General features: G+C 63.3%; 1 protein-coding gene across 4 annotated transcripts; it reads right to left on the bottom strand.

Annotated features, from left to right (window-relative positions):
• On the bottom strand, positions 1-14,749 carry GPR35 (G protein-coupled receptor 35). 4 transcript variants are annotated; one of them, XM_038574417.1, is made up of 3 exons: positions 14,297-14,629; positions 4,264-4,370; positions 1-1,175 (listed from the first exon to the last, which is right to left on the bottom strand). In XM_038574417.1, the coding sequence occupies exon 3, from the start codon at positions 1,162-1,164 to the stop codon at positions 256-258; it is 909 nt and encodes a 302-aa protein (XP_038430345.1). In that variant the 5' UTR covers positions 1,165-1,175; positions 4,264-4,370; positions 14,297-14,629; the 3' UTR covers positions 1-255. The 4 variants fall into 4 exon arrangements, with proteins under 4 accessions (XP_038430345.1, XP_038430343.1, XP_038430342.1 ...); XM_038574415.1 differs by lacking the exon at positions 4,264-4,370 and having other exon boundaries at positions 14,297-14,749; XM_038574414.1 differs by lacking the exons at positions 4,264-4,370; positions 14,297-14,629 and adding an exon at positions 6,556-8,522.
• Between the last annotated feature and the right edge of the window lie 1,013 nt (positions 14,750-15,762).

Here is a 15,762-nt window from a genome sequence, read left to right as displayed (position 1 = left end):
CAGGCCCAGCCCCGGGGGACACACAGCTTTATTCCAGGCGCAGCGGAGGGCTGGCCGCCGGGCCTCACGGCGCGCGGGTGCACAGCCCAGTGACCCGGGGTCACCGACTCACTCACAGCTCAGTGCCCCCGGACCCTGGTCCCGACCCTCCTGCATCCCGGGGGACGGGGTCACACGGTCATCTCCGCCCGCCCCCGGAGCGTGCCCAGCAGGCGGGGAGCCTGGGACCTGGTCCACGTGCCCGAGGCCTGTCTCCTAGGCGAGGGTGACGCTGAGAGAGTCCTGGGTCCTGTGGGCCTTGGCAACGGGCACCGAGGCCAACAAAGTAGCCTCCTGGAACTCCTTGGCCACGAAGTAGTAGCCGATGGCGTCCAGACAGCAGTTGGCATCCGAGAGCTTGCCCGTGACGTACAGGGCGTAGCAGAGGGCGGGCGTGGGCCGGCCGGCGGCCGCGTAGACGGTCAGCACCACGTGGAAGGGCAGGAAGCAGAGCACGAACACGGCCAGGTTCGCCCAGACCATGCGGGTGGCCCTCCGGGTGGCTTGCGCCTGGTGCGGCCCGGAGGCCGGGCGCTCGGCCAGCGCGGCGACCACCTGCAGCGAGCAGAAGCCCAGCACGGCCAGCGGCGGGTAGAAGCCCAGCAGCGAGAAGAGCGTGGTGCCGGCGCTCTGCCGGGCGGGGTTCCGGAAGCAGAAGCCGCCCTCCTGCACCCCCAGGGCCCAGCGAAGCACCAGCGAGCTGCCCACCAGCACCCAGAGCGCCGCGCACACGGCTGCGGCCTGGCGCGGGGAGCGGAGCCCTCGGGCGCACAGCGGGTGCCGCACGGCCACGTAGCGGTCCACGGCGATGGCGGTGATGAGGCCGATGCTCAGGTACCTGTTGGCCAGGTAGATGCCCTGGGACAGCTGGCAGGACACCGTGTCCGTGGTGTCCTTGAGGGAGTGCAGGAAGAAGGGCAGGGCGCACAGCAGGCACAGGTCGGCCGCCGCCAGGTTGACCATGTAGACGCGGGTCTCCGTCCAGGGCCGCATCCGGCAGCAGAGCACCCAGAGCGCCAGGCCGTTGAGCAGCAGCCCCAGCACCAGCAGCGCGCCCGTGTACGTCCTGTCCACGTTCTCCACCCAGGTCGGGTGCGGGCGGGCGCAGGTGCCGTTAGCGCTCATGGCCTCGGTGGCTGCGGACGAGAAGCGGGTGTGAGGGGGGCTGCGGGGCGGGGGGAGCAGGGGGGTGGGGTGGGGGGCGCCAAGGCCACACAGCAGCCAGCCCCCGGGGGAAGCAGAGCCCCTTCCCCAGAACTCAGGGCTCCTCCTCCCTCCCTCCCTCCCTCCCCATCCCTTCCGGAGGGCACAGTGGCCAGGATGCCCCGGGCGTCACCCTCCCTCCGGGTGCCCGAACCCCAGCCCTGCGCCGGGGGTCCCACCCGGCAGGGCCCCTTGGACCCTCCGTGGTCAGAGCCTTGCGGGCAGCCCCGCCCCTTCAGGCCCAGGTCTGAGGCTCCGAGCAGGCCCCGCGTGGCACCGGGCGTCCCCTGCCCCCACTGCCATCCAGGCCACCCGAGGCCTGAGCCTCCACCCCTGAGAGGCCCCCTCACTCCCCTGCACACGCTGCACAAGGGCTGCGACCAGCCCACCGGGGTCAGGGGGACCGGGGCGGGGCTGTGCCACCCAGGGTGTGGCCTGAGGTCTAGGGATTGGGCTCTGGGGTCCCCCCAGCTGGCCAAGCCTCGGGCTCCCCAGCATAAGGGGGCGTCGGTGTCATACACACGGGATCACGAGCACCTGCACGGCGGCCAGTGTGCCCAGCGTCTGGGGCGGCGGGGACTTGCCCACCAGGCCCCACCCTGGTTCCTCTGCCTGGGGGGGCCAGGGTGGGAGTGGCCTCCTCCCTGTCAGGCCCCGGGGCTCCCGCCCACCTTGGGAGCCGCTTGGAGGGGGGGTTGCGGGCGAGGCCTCCTCCCTGCCTCCTCCCCACACAGGAAAGGAAGAAGCATCTGGAAGCATCAGGTTCATGGGCGCGGGGGGCCCACTTCCTGGGCCAGTCCCCGGGGCTCTCCGGGCCGCAGTCCATTAGCGCAGCAGAGCAGGTTTCAGCCGGAAACAGCAATATTCCGCCCAATTATCCCATTTCAGCTCTTGGGAACCGAACGTGACCTCCCGCCGCCCCCGCTCCAGGCCGCTGAGGACGCCCCCTCCTGTTTTTTTTTTGTTTTGTTTTGTTTTTTAAGGATTCTGCTTCTCTATCTGTTGTGCGACACCCAGGTTCCGGGGCTCCACAGACCCCCCCAGAGCCCAGGGGGACCGACCCAGAGACCCTCCCGCCATGCCCGCCCCCCCCACAGCCCCCCAGGGGCACGGCGGCCCTGCCGGGTGGGCGAGCTGCCCCCGGACGCTCGGGCCCTGCTGGGGATGTCCCGCGATCGCGCAGTCGCCGTGCCGGGCGCGGGGGGTCCTTCGGCCGCGGGCCCTGCTGCCCTCCCGAGCTGGGTCGGGGACGGGCCCCCGCACGAGGACCCGTGTCCAGGGCAGGTGCCCCTGCTGGGCTCCGGCTCAGACATGCGGGTCCCTCACCTCCCCCGGGCTGGGCGCCACGGCCCCACGGTGGGGGCCCGGAGTTTCCTGCTGGGGGGCTGGGGGGGCCGGCACCCCGAGCTTCCATTTCCTTCCTGATGGTGAGATCCGTCTGCTCCCCACCGAGTGGCAAGGCACCCTCTTCCCGCCCTAGACCGAGTCCCTGGACAGTGACCCCAAAGGAGCCTGCGGTGGCATCTGGGCGGCTGGCACACGCCTCAGCCCCCCCCCGCCACCCCCTCCCCGGGGCCCGGAGCGCAGTGGGGTGTGCCCGGATGTCTGGGCGCTGCAGGGGCCCTGGGGCCGGGCACCCGCCCTGAAGTACCCAGGTGGCAGGAGGATGGCCGCGAGACACGCAAGCGTCACGTGACACACGGGCCTGTAGCTGTTTTCTACTTTCTCCAAACCTGGTCACAGCTCCCAGGGGGAGGCGGGAGTCCTGACCCCGGGGTACCCCGAGTTACCCTGCATTCGTTGCCCATGTGGATGCCCCCCTCATCAGGAGGGTCCCCTGAGGTTCCAAACCCGCTCACACTCACGCCCTCTGAGCCCCCCTCACCCCACCCCGAGCCCCCCTCACCCCCTCTGAGCCCCCCTCACCCCACCCCCTGAGCCCCCTGACCCTCACCCCCTCCGAGCCCCCCCCAGCACCCCCACCCCCGGCTCCAGGGTTGGTACCGACCAATAGTAGCCCCGGTTCTGCAGCTGAGCTCTCGCCCAGGGCAGCGCTGCTGTCTGGGGTGGGAACGTGGGGCGCCCTGCACGACTGCACCCCTGAGGCAGCAGGCCGGCTGACAAGAGCAGAGGGGGTGCTGGGGCTGCCGCCGGGGCAGCTCAGGGCTGCCTGGGGGAGCTTCTGAGAAAGGAAGTGGGGGCCAGCACGGCCTTCCTGCCCACAGAGCTGGCACGCTCGGTGAGACGGAGTCTTCTAGAAACAGCCCAGGGCAGCAAGGCCACAGCCCCAGACAGAGAGGGGCCTCCCCTCGGCTGGGCCCCCAGCAGCCATGAGGTGGTGTCCCCTGTGTCCGGGGCCAGCATCCGGCGGGAAGGCCACAGGCGCCGCTGACCGGTGACCGCGGGGCAGAGGCCGCAGAGGCCAGCCTCGCAGGGCCATGCAGGTGACTTCCGCCGCGCGCCGCCTCCCTCCCTGCCACAGGCTGCCCCTCCTCCTCGGAAGGGACCCCCCCCCCCGCCCCGGCTCCTCCAGGCCGCTGGCCCTGCTCCGGCTTAGCGCCCGCACCATGAGGACAGGGACCCCAAGTCCCGCGTGCACCCCGCAGGGCCCCCCAGCTTCTCTCCCTGCTCGAGCACACCCACCCCCTGCCGTTCACCGAGGCCCCGAGCAGGGTGGCCGGGTGGCGCCCAGAGGCCCGGCGGGGGGGGTCTGAAGGCCACCCCCCAGCGCCCCGTGCCCCCGCCCCCGCTGCCAGCAGCCCACGGTCTGGCTTTCTGGATGGATCTACCAGGCGTTGGGGCGGCTCTCGTGCCCTTGGTTCCTGCTCGGGGCTGGGACCCCTGCTCTCAGCCGCAGGGGGCTGGCGCAGAGCGGGGCCACGGACCAAGCTGGTTCCTGGCTCCCGGGGCTCCCCACGGCGGGGCGGCGTCGGCCGGGGCGCCCCCGGATCCCAGAGCGGCCGCTCTCCCCCGCCTGCACCCCACCCGCCCGCGCCGCCCCGGCTCCCGCCTGCTTCGCACCTGCAGAGCCCACGTGGCAGCCCGTGTGCGGAGGCCGCTCCGGCGCTGCTCCGGGTCCCGCCCTGCAGGCCGATGGGACACTCGCGGCATCCGTGGGGCTGCGCCTTCTAGGGAAGTGAGCGGGGGAGGCTGAGTCACCCGCAGGCCGGACCTGGATGGGGCCCAGGGGCGGGCCCAGGAAGCGCTGCAGACTCCGGGGGCCTCCCTGCCACCCCCCCGCAGGACCAGCCCCCCCCCCCCCGCCCCGCCCAAGGAGGAAGCCGAGTGCCCAGGAGGAGGGCGGGGGCCCTGGGGACGCGGGTCGGCACCCACCCACCACGGGCGACCCCGGCGGAGACCCGTCCGCTCTGAGCCCCCTCTACTCCCCGGCCTGCCTCCTCTCTGCAGCTGCCCGGGCCCCACGCCCCTCGCGGACGCTGCCAGCCCCCGAGGTGTCTCCTCAGAGGCGGGTCTCAGCTGCTCCCACGCGCCCCCAGGCCCCGCCAGCTGGGCCTGCCCCCCCAGCCCTGACCCCAGGCCCCCCGGCCCCCCCCAGGCCTGCTACCCCTCCCTGTCCCCTAGGCCCCCCAGCCCTACCCCCAGGCCCCCTCAGGCCCCCTCCAGCTCTGCCCCCCAGGTTCCCCCAGCTCTGCTACCCCTCCCCACCCCCCAGAACCCCCCAGCCCCGCCCCCAGGCCCCCCCAGCCCAGCCCCAGGACCCCGTGGACGGGACCAGCGAGGCCCCGGAACCCGGAACCCGTGGGTTGCAAGTCAGGGCCGCCTGCACCCTTGAGAAGGGAGGACCCGAGCCACCGCCACTGCCGCTGGGACACTTTCTGTTCCCCTTCCCAGAAACGGGGTGGGTGCAGGAGATTCCTCCCCTCAGGCGGAAGGGCTGGCCAAGAGCCAGGTGAGGGTGCCACTGCGGGGGCGGGGCTCCCACCGGCATCACCCCGCGCCCCCCCTGCCCGCTGCTGCCACACCAGCTGCCGCTCGCTCTCGCCCCATAGCCGCTCGGTGGCCCAGGAGAATGAGGCCCCCCACGTGGAAAGGCTCTGGAGCCCCGCTCCAAACCTGAGCCCCGCGGCCCGACCCTAGTCGCCCCGGCACTGCCCCGTCAGGAGGGCTGCTTCCGTCCCGCTGTCCCCGGGCCCTGGGGGCTCCCTCGGCGTTCAGCCCCAGCCTCCACTCCCCAGAGCGAGGGGACGGTGACACCTTCCTGGCCACACTGCCCCTTGGCCCTCTCCCGTCTGGCATCGACCCCGTATCCCGGGAAATGGTTGGGGTGCAGGGAAGGCCAAGGATGAACCTCCCCCAGCCCAAGCCCTCGGCCCGGCCCGTGGGGGGCAGCCCCTATGTGGCGCTGGATGATGCTGCCTGTTTCCAGAAGCTGGCTCAGAAACTGGTCTAGTGTGGCAGAAAGAGGCCGCGGTCCCCTGGTCAGACGGCCGGCGCCCTGACATGCTGACACACCCTGGCCGGGGACCTCTCGTGCCATCTGCCGCCAGCCAGCCCATGCGAGGCCCGACGGGCAGAGGCCCCGTGTCGGGGACAAGCCCTCGGAGCCCTGCAGCCCTGCAGCCCCGGCCTGGCCCCCAGCACCCCCGGTAAATCCTTCCCTGGCCCCGAGGAGGTTCTGCTGGGCTGCCCGGGACCCCGCGGCACCGAGGGGCTGCTCAGGCCAGGTGCTCAGGGAACACGTCCACGGTCCCTCCCGACCTGGCCCGAGCAAGGTGAGAAGGGAGGTTTGCCAGAGAGAGAAGCCCCCAGAGGACCAGTGACGCTGGGCCACTAGGGGACGTGAGGGCATCCTCAGGGGGTCCTGAGGGGTTCTGAGGGGTCCTGAGGTCTTGCTGACCTCGGTCGGGCTGCTGCCACTTGTGGCTCCCTAGGTCACATCACAGGGGTGGGCATCGTGGGAACAGGGAGCCCGAGGGTAGGTGGGGGGCTGCTGTCGGGTCCCCCCAGCCACACCCCTCCGCTGCGCAGCCACACGCGGGCTCCGCACCAGGCGCCCGGGGAACCGTCCTGCCCTGCCCGTCGTCAGGCCTGCGCCGTCCCCTCCAGCAGCAGCGCCCGGCCTGCCACAGCCTCTGCCCTGGACGCTCAGGGCGGCTGTCCGCATCCTCCTCCCACTCCTCTGCTTGTGCTCGGCCGGGCCTTTGGCTCCGGCTGGAAGATGCCTGGGGCATCCGGACCCGGGGGCGGAAGGCGTCCCCACCTGCGGGCTGCCCCGCCCCAGCACCCACGCTCACCTGGCGGGGTGGGCCGCAGACCGCCAGGCCCCCCGCTGCCCCAGGAGGGGTCACTCACCCTGTCCCTGGGCTGGCTCCTCGAGGGGCTGCCGTCCAGCCTCCCCTGCGGCCCGGGCCCTCTGGGACACGCTGGGCAGGGGCGGTGGGGGCGCTGGGCCACTGCTCCGGCCACCACGGGTCACAGGTTCCTCCCAGGCACTTCCCACTCCTGCCGACCGCGCACTTGCTCCTTTGCCCACCAGGCGTCCTTCCCCTTTCTCCGCCTGAGGCTCGCTGCGGGCGGCTGGCCCCTCGCCAGGTCCCACGCTTGGTCTCACGCCTCGGATGCTGCCAGCGGGCGCCACCCAGCCTGGGTCCCTGGGCTCGCGGGGCAGGGAGGGCGGGCCTGGGCCAGCGTGGGGACCCGGCCCCTCCCCCTCCGGGGGCCGCTGCCCCACCTGCTGCCGGCGTCCTGGGGCTGAAGGCTGAGAATGTGCGGCCAAGAGCAGCAGCTCACCCGGTCTGCAAGTCACGGGGGAATGTCCGGCAGCCCTCGTTCGTGGAGCAGGACACGAAGGGGTAGAGACAGGAAAGGAGCCACGAGAGGCAGAGAGGCTGGAGGTCCGAGAGGATGCTGGGCGCCCAGGAAGGGAGAACCGCAGATTACAAGTGCACCGCAACACGGTTTGTCCCTGTCGGACGAGCTGCCTCCCCGCGTTTGACGGCCCCCCCGCCCCCCCCCCCGTGGGGAAACGCCTGGACGTCATCCGTGGGTGTTCAACAAGGTACGAGCCCCAGTGGCGGGGCCCTGCCGTCCTGCAACGTCAGAGATGCCTCGCCCCCTGCCCCGGACTCCTGCTTCCGGGAGCCTGTGCCGGACAGACCAGCGAGCGGAGCCTGGAGAGGCCGTCCCTCGTCCCCGTCCCTCGTCCCTGTCCCTCGTCCCTCGCGGCGCGGGGCCAGCACAGCCCGGAACCCGCTCAGGGGGCGCCCGAGGGCCCTGCGTGCGAGATGCCTGCCGTCCACACCGCAGGGCACCAGGAAGTCGCACAAAGGAAGGCGGGATAAAACCTGACGCTAAGGCTTTGCTCGGGCAGATGGTCACCCGACAGGGAGCGCGGGTGCCTCCAGGCTGCACGGCTCCCAGCAGCTGTTCTTCGCAAATGGAAGGAAGGCGTTAAAGTGGCCTTAAGGTAAAGGATTAGCCACAGGGAGCAGGTGGGGGGCCTGCGGAGACTGGACTAGAGGTCGGACTTCTACATACAGGGATGAACCTTGCTTTGCAGATCGGGCTTTAGAGCCACATGAACACGTGGCTCGGGGGTGGCAGAGCACTGTCCTGCGCGTGTGTTTGTTTTCTCAACCTTTATCTTTCATTCACGCTGACATTTTGATGATGACGTGATGTCTGGCACTTGCCCCGAGATATTCCAAGCTGGTAGAGGGAGCGCAGGGGAATCGGTGCCGGTCATCGTGGGCACGTGGGGGTCATCCCCGTCCTATTTCTGTTTGAAAATGCCCCAAATAAAAAGGGTTTAAAAAGGGATGGCCACACGCCCCATAAAAAGTAAGGAAAGGCCATCTGGGGCTTTTCTTTCAAGCCCACGGTAGTGGAGGAGCAGGGCTTCCTCGGGTCCTGGGGCAGGAGAAATCCCTGAGAGACGGGCGGGCGGCGGGGAAGCCCAGCAGGGGCCCCCAGGAGAGGCTCCCGATGGAGGGTGGCCCCGACAGGCACACGTTCACGCACGATACCGCGGACCTGCATTAAGGACGGCCCTTTCAGAACGGGGCTGGCATCGGGCAGGGACCCCACGGCCGTAGGCAGACCCCACAGGCGGGGAGAAGGGTCCCGGCCCACAGCCCGGCAGCGAGAGGCGGCCCAGCCGTGGGTCGCGTTGGCGGTTTCCTTCTAGACGCGGACGTTCTTTTTTTTTTTTTTTTTTTTTTTTTAATTTATGATAGTCACAGAGAGAGAGAGAGGCAGAGACACAGGCAGAGGGAGAAGCAGGCTCCATGCACCGGGAGCCCGTGGGACTCGATCCCGGGTCTCCAGGATCGCGCCCTGGGCCAAAGGCAGGCGCCAAACCACTGCGCCACCCAGGGATCCCCTAGACGCGGACGTTCTTGTGGTTTGCACCACAGCTGGTCTGCGGCCCACGGCGCCCACGTTGTAGCCCTGCGTGTGGAGGGGGCGCCCGAGGGAAGACGCCCGGCCCGTGGGGTGCCCATCGGCGCCCCTACCCCTGCACCCCCGCCTGTGTGCCGGCCCGGAATCCTTTCAGCTTCCACAAGGTGTAAGACGCAGGACCGTGCATGCACTGGGCGTTCTCCTCCGTTTCCCGTCCTAACCTGGGCCCAACTAAAACTCTTCTAGAAGCTCCGAAGTTCATCTTGCATTTCCCCCCACGTGCTCCGCGGCCCTGCCCTCCTCTCCGAGCTCTGCAGCCTGTCTCTCCGCCACCCACACAGCCCGTGCCCCCCAGCCCCCCAGCCGTCCTGCGGGGGCGCCCCACTGCACCCCAACCCCGGCAGCCGGGCCGCACCGCGCCCCCGCTAGGCCCGGCCTCCTCTGGGGGTCAGGGCTGCACCTCACGGGGTCGCACTACAGGGTCGTGGAGACCCCCACGGCCTGGCAGCCAGAGGCACGGCCTGAGTGGGGGACGCCCCTCCCCCGTGGTCCCCGCCGTGTGCGGAGCCTGCTGGAGTCCGCGAAGGCTCAGGCCTCAGATCCTCCTGAAGGAGAGGTCTTCGCGGAGTCCAGTTCCTCAAGCCCCCCTAGTGCTCAGCCACTGAGGGCTGGGTCCCCCCACGGTCAGACCACAGACCCCAGCAGGCACCTAACGGGCAGCATTTTACTGGACCCCCAGCGGCATTCGGGACAGTTCTTCATTTTTAAGTGTTTTAATAAAATATTAGATCAAAATGTACAGCCATGGACACATCCACAAGTAAGGAGTGGGGCTCCCAGTGGCCCCCGCATCCGCCCAAGTTCTGAAACCCTCTCACAGCGACCTCCCGGTGCTGGCACCCAGCCACGGGCTTTTTGGGCTCCAAGGGGCACACTTGCCCCGTCCTCCATGGCCCCTCCCTCCACACCTGTTTCCTCCACTTGGGTCCCTAAATTGGGGTTTGTGGGACTTGGCTCTAGACCCTTTTCTTGCCCCAACACACACTCTCCATAAGCAGGTCCACCCACTCCTGCCTGTTCAACAATCGCCGTTATGCCCACGACCCCACCTGCCAGCTCCAGCCAGGCCTCCGGACCACGCGTGGCGCTGCCTCGGGGCATCCTCTCTTGGTGCCCTCCAAGAGCCCCAAGTGCCGCGTGTCCAAAGCTGACAACATCCCCCTTCGGCCAACACCCCGGTCTAACTCTACTTTTCCTCTGGAGTTCCCCATGTCAGGCAATCATCTTCCTTGCTCCCCAACCGGATACCTGGCTGCCGCTCCTGACGCTCAGTCTCTCCTCCCCTTCTTTCCCCCTCCCCCTTTCCAATCAGGCATCAGTAAGTTAGATACAAATATTGTAAACCCAATAGCAACCACTGGAAAAATGAAAGAGTCACAAAAAATAAGCCAATAGAAGAGACAAATGGAATACAGAACAAGATATGCAGTCCAAAAGAGGGAGAAAAGGGTACAAAGAATAGAGGAGATAAATAGAAGACAAATGCGAGATGGTAGGTTTAACCCAACCATACCCACACTTACATTAAATTGGTCTAATGCTCCTACTAAAAGGCAAAGATTTTTCAAACTGGTTCAAAGAAGCAAAAAGCAACGATCTATTGTCAAATGACACATACTTTAAATATAAAGGTAGGTTAAAAAAAGTAAACAAAATGAAAACATGGAAAAATAAAATGCAAACACTAATCTCAAGGAAGCTGGAATGAGTGCATTAATATCAAACTTTTTTTTTAAAGATTTTACTTATTTATTCATGAGAGAGAGGCAGAGACACAGGCAGAGGGAGAAGCAGGCTCCCTGCAGGAGGCCTGATGTGGGACTCGATCCCTGGACCCGGGGTCACGCCCTGAGCCGAAGGCAGATGCTCAACCGCTGAGCCCCCCGGGTGTCCCCGGGTGTTAACTTCGATATAGGGAATATAAAGGAACATTTCGTAACAATAAAAGGATCAAATTGTCAAGAGTGTCTAACAGTTCTAAATGTGTATTACCTCATAACAGAGATTCAAAATATGTGAAGTAAGTTCATAGAACTAGCAGGATAGGGAAACCCACAGCAACGATGGAAAAAAAAAAAACAAAAAACAACGATGGGTTATTTTGACCATCTCTCAGTAACTACGAGAAAACCGATAAGGATAAAACTGACTTGAACATCAATCAACTTATCCAAGCTGATGCTTAGAGACCAGTTGCCCAACAACCGCAGAATACATATTTTTTTCAAGTACATGTGCAAACATTCTCCAAAATAGGCCATATGCTAGGCCACAAAATATGTCTCAAGACAATTAAAGGAATTAAATCATACGGAATATGTTTTCTAAATACAACACAATTAAATTAGAAATAACAAAAATATATCTAAAGAGTGCCCAAATATTTGGAACTTAAACAACATAATTATAATTAACTCAAGGGTCAAATACATAATCAAAGGGAAACTAGCAAATATTTTGAATTAAATGATAATGAGAGCACAACGTATCAATATTTGTGAGATTAAAGCTAATGGAATGTTTCATGGAAATTTTGTAGCTTTGAGTGTTTATATTGGACAGAAAAAAGGCCTAAAATCATTGATCTAAGATTCCACTTGGGGAACCTAGGAGAAAAACAACAACAAATTAAACCCAAGTAGGTAGAAGGAAGAAAATAAGGAAAAGTGGAAATTTAATATAATGCAAAAATAACATAGATAAAACCAATACAATTAAAGTTCTTTTTTAAAAAAGATTTTATTTATTTATTCATGAGACACAGAGCGAGAGAGAGAGAGAGAGAGAGAGGCAGAGACACAGGCAGAGGGAGAAGCAGGCTCCACGCAGGGAGCCCGAAGCGGGACTCGATCCCGGGACCCCAGGATCACGCCCTGGGCTGAAGGCTGCGCTAAACCGCTGGGCCACCCAGGCGTCCCCCAAATTTGTTGAATTCTTAATTTAAAACCTTTCCAGAAAGAAAATTTATGACCAGATGGTGTCACTGGTGAATCCTATCAAACATTTAAGAATAAAATAATATCAACCCTAAACACTCAGAAAATATAGAAGGAGAACGCTTCTCAACTCCTTTTCAAAGGCAAGCTTTACCTTCACTCCAAAACTAGACAGAGCTTTACAAGAAAGGAAAAATAAAGGTCAGTATGAACATAGATACAGAAATCCTTAATAGGATATTAACCAACAGAATCGAGCGATCTACAAAACAAATAATACATCACAAACAAGTAGCCCAAGAATGTAAGATTTTTAACATTAAAATGTCAGCCAATAGAACTGACTACCTTAATAAAACAAAGGGAGTCTTTATATAATCCTCTCAATAGATGCCAAAAAAAAATTCATTGATAAAAATTCAGCATCTGTGTATGATAGAAACTCTCAGCAAACTAGGAATAGAAGGAAGTTGCCTCAGTCTGACAAAGGGCATCTACAGAAAAAGATCATACCTGATGGTGAAAGACTGAATGCTTTCCCGCTGTGATCGGGGACAAGGACAGTGGCTCTCACCACTTTTATTCAAAATGGTACTGGAGGTCCTAACCAGCAGAAATAAGGTGAGAAAAAAAATGCATTCTGATGAGGTAGAAACAGAACTTTCTATTTTCACGTATGACATAATTGTGTATGTAGAAAATCCTAAGGAATTTACCAAAAACCCAAACAAAAACAAAAACCCGATCCCAAAACTAATAAACTAATAAGTAGCAAGGTTATAGAACACAAAATTAATATACAAAAAAATGTGTTTCTATATACTGGCAACAAACTGGAAGAATGAAACAAAATATAGTATCATTTTCCAAGTGTCAACAACCAAAGTAGTTAAGAATAAGTGTAGGGGCCAGGTGGGGGGCTCAGCGGTTGAGCGCCTGCCTTTGGCCCAGGGCGTGATCCTGGAGACCTGGGATCGAGTCCTGCGACGGGCTCCCTGCGTGGAGCCTGCTTCTCCCTCTGCCTGTGTCTCTTGTGAATAAATAAATAAAATCTTAAAAAGAAAAAAAAAAAGAATAAGTGCAAAATGTCTATGCTCAAAGCTACAAACTATTGCTGGGAGAAATTAAAGACCTCAAAAAAAAAAAAAAAAAAAGAAAAAGAAAAAAAGGACAGGAATACCACTCACGTTCATGGTTCATGGACTGGAGGGGATGGATTGTCCTGTGGATCTACCTGGTCGATCTGATGATGCGTCAAGCATCACGTTCTGCTCGTCGTGCCCGCCAACTATACCTCGACCCTGACCCCGTCTCTCCACCTCTACCACCTCCCGTCTGGCCGGGACGCCGTCATCTCTCCCTTGATGTCTGCATCCGCCTTCTGCGTGGTCCCCTCCCCAGCCGGAGACTGACCAGAGAGAGAGGTCACATATGCACACATCGGACTGCTTAAAGCAGTGCCGGGGCTCCCTACCTCCCGGCCCTAATACCCAAGCTCCTCAATGGACCTCAAGGCCCTCACCGACCTGCCCAGCCTCAGCTCCTGCCACACCTTCTGAGCCTACTCCTCACACTGTAGGCGCGGAGAGCTTCTTTCCATTTCCTGAGTGTGCGCGGCTCCTCTGCCAGCCCCTGCCCTGCACTGCCGACCCCAGGCTGGTCAAGGACCACCCCCACGTGTCATCTATCCGTCACCATCGGGACTATCCAGGTGACCTGTGTGCAGACAGTCCTCCCTAATGGATCGTGTGTGCTTCGAGGGCAGGGGTGCCGGGCCTCTTGGCCACATCCATCGCACCCCACACACTCCCGGAGGAGCTTCAGAATGAACAGGGGGAGCAGGGCAGAGCGCGATGTGTCGATGCTGATGGGTCTTCACAATGGGGCGTGGTGGATGAGGGATGAGAGCACATCAATGGGATCGCAGACACACAGTCACAGCACCCCAACATCACATTTGTCCAGGCCCTAGGAACCCACTGGGGACCAGCGCTGACCCCTAATAGAACAGCCAGCCCAGCCAAAGCCAGGGCTGTCTCCTTGTCCGTCAGCCTCCCCTCCTGGGTGATTTGTGAGGGGACAGGCAGCTGAGGTCCTGTGGGGGGCGGGGAAGGAGAGCATGGGGTGAGGGGGGCTTTAGGTAACTGTGCACAGCGTGGTGACAAAACCTCCGTGCCCGGTGTTCCCAGGACCCTGGAGGAGCAGGCTCCCAGCCCAGACTCGACCACACCGTCTGCCGGGATCAGAGGGTCCCAGCGAGGACCCTGCATCTCAGGTCCCCTGGACCGGGACTGGGCCTCAGAGCTGCAGAGCCGAGTACTCCTGGGGGCTGGGACACCCAGCCTCATCCTCAAAACCAGCAAAGACCATCTCCTTGATGGAGGCACCATGTTCAAGGCCTTGCACTGGGGTCCCCCAAACCCCAAAGTGTCCCCAGGAAAAAAAGTGACTCCTGTATTCATTTCAAAAGGCGGCACATCTAGCTTCAATCTATCAAGTATCAGAGAAGAAAGAAACAAAAAAAAGGCTAGTCAAACCAAAGATGCAGGCATGGGGCGCTGGGTGAGCGATGATTAGCGGAGAGACAGAGAGGAAGCGGCCTGGAGCATCCAAGAACCCACTTGAGGCCCACTGGGCCCTGCCCCGGCCAGGCCCCCTCCCTACCGCGCTCAGGGCTCCAGGATCTTGATACTCACCCCGGAACCCCTGCCACCCCGAGGCTGACCCAGGCCCGGGGGAGGGGGCAGGCGAAGCTGAGAGCAGACCTGGGCCCAGGGCTGGGCAGGACGCGGCTCCCGAGGGGAGGGCACAGGCCACCTGCCTGAGCAGGAAGTGGTAATGAGAAGGAACCTGAACAGTGGCACAGGGCAAAGTCTGCCGGGAAGGCTGGAAAGGTGCTGCTCCCAGCGGCGCACACCCGAGCCTGCCCACGTGGGTCAGCCGGGGCCGGCCGGCACAGGACGGCGGCCCTTCGCCTACAGTCCCCGCCGGCAGGTGCACAGAGCCGGACGCCCCTGGTGTGGCCACCACTGCTGCGGGGGGCCCTGGAGCCTCCAGTCCGTGCGGGTCAGCAGGGGGGAGGGGGGAGGCTGCCGTGGGCCGGCCCAGAGCCCGTGGGCTCTGTGGTCTGCAGCCCCCACTGGGCCCGGCGGATCCTGCACGGGGCTGGGGGGCACCACGCCACACCTGAGAATAGGGGCGGCGGCTGGGGGCCTCTGAGGTGCAGGGAACCTGCCGCAGGTGGGAGGCGGCACAGGTCGGCTTCCCGTCGCTCCCCCTCCGCAGGGCGAGCCGGGCTGTGCCAGGCCAAGGACTCCAGGGCAGAGCCAGTGCCCGGACACTAAGGCCCAGGGAACACGAGCTGCCTGGAGGTCGCTGCGCCCCGAGGCGGTGCCGCCTGCGGGGGGGTGGGGGGGGTGGGGTGGGGGGGCAGCATGTGCTTCAGCTGGGCCCCCTCCTGCCGGGGCCCCGGGGGCCTCAGGGGAAGGAACCTCGCCGCTGGGTAGTGGCATGGACCAGGGGGCTGCGGCCAGGAGGGTGCAGGCGGGGGCCACGGCCTGCGCCCCGCTGCCCCAGCCCAGTCCTGGAAGCCCCGTTGGTGGCCTGCTGCCTCCCCATCCCCGAGGCCCTCCCCCATCCTCCACTCCACCCCAGAGCAGTCACAGCCAGGCCACTCCTGCAGCAGCTCCAGCTTGTCCCCGCCCTTTGCCCCGGAGGCCACCCTGGCTTCTGGAGTTCCAGGGGAAGGGGGTGGGGCAGCGAGCCAGTGAGCGAGCAATCAGGGCAGTGGCCTGGTGACCCCGAGATGCGGAGGTGGCGGAGATGAGCGCCTAGTGCGTGCATCCAGCTGGTTGGGGGCCCAGAGGCCTGCAGGGATGCGTCCTCCCACGTTAGGAGCAAAGGACTGCACCTGGACCTCCAGGGGTCTCCCAGGCACCCAGGGGGGCGGGGCGCCAGTGTGGCCAGGGAGGGTCATGACCCGCGCCAGCTGGCCCGCCTGGGCCCTTCCTCCTGCTCCTGCACCGGGGCACGCGCCACCCCAAACCTCTCGGCCCCGCTGCCTCCTCCCCACACGGGTCCACCTACCTTGCAGGCCTGGTGGGCCCATCCCAGAGGCCACGGTCACCCTCTGTGCCCAAGCAGCCAGGCGGCCCCCGGGAGA

This window comes from Canis lupus, chromosome 25 (assembly GCF_011100685.1).
Source record: "Canis lupus familiaris isolate Mischka breed German Shepherd chromosome 25, alternate assembly UU_Cfam_GSD_1.0, whole genome shotgun sequence".
Taxonomy (NCBI): domain Eukaryota; kingdom Metazoa; phylum Chordata; class Mammalia; order Carnivora; family Canidae; genus Canis; species Canis lupus.
Note: the sequence above shows the minus strand (reverse complement) of the source record. Positions and strands in the feature narration are given on the sequence as shown.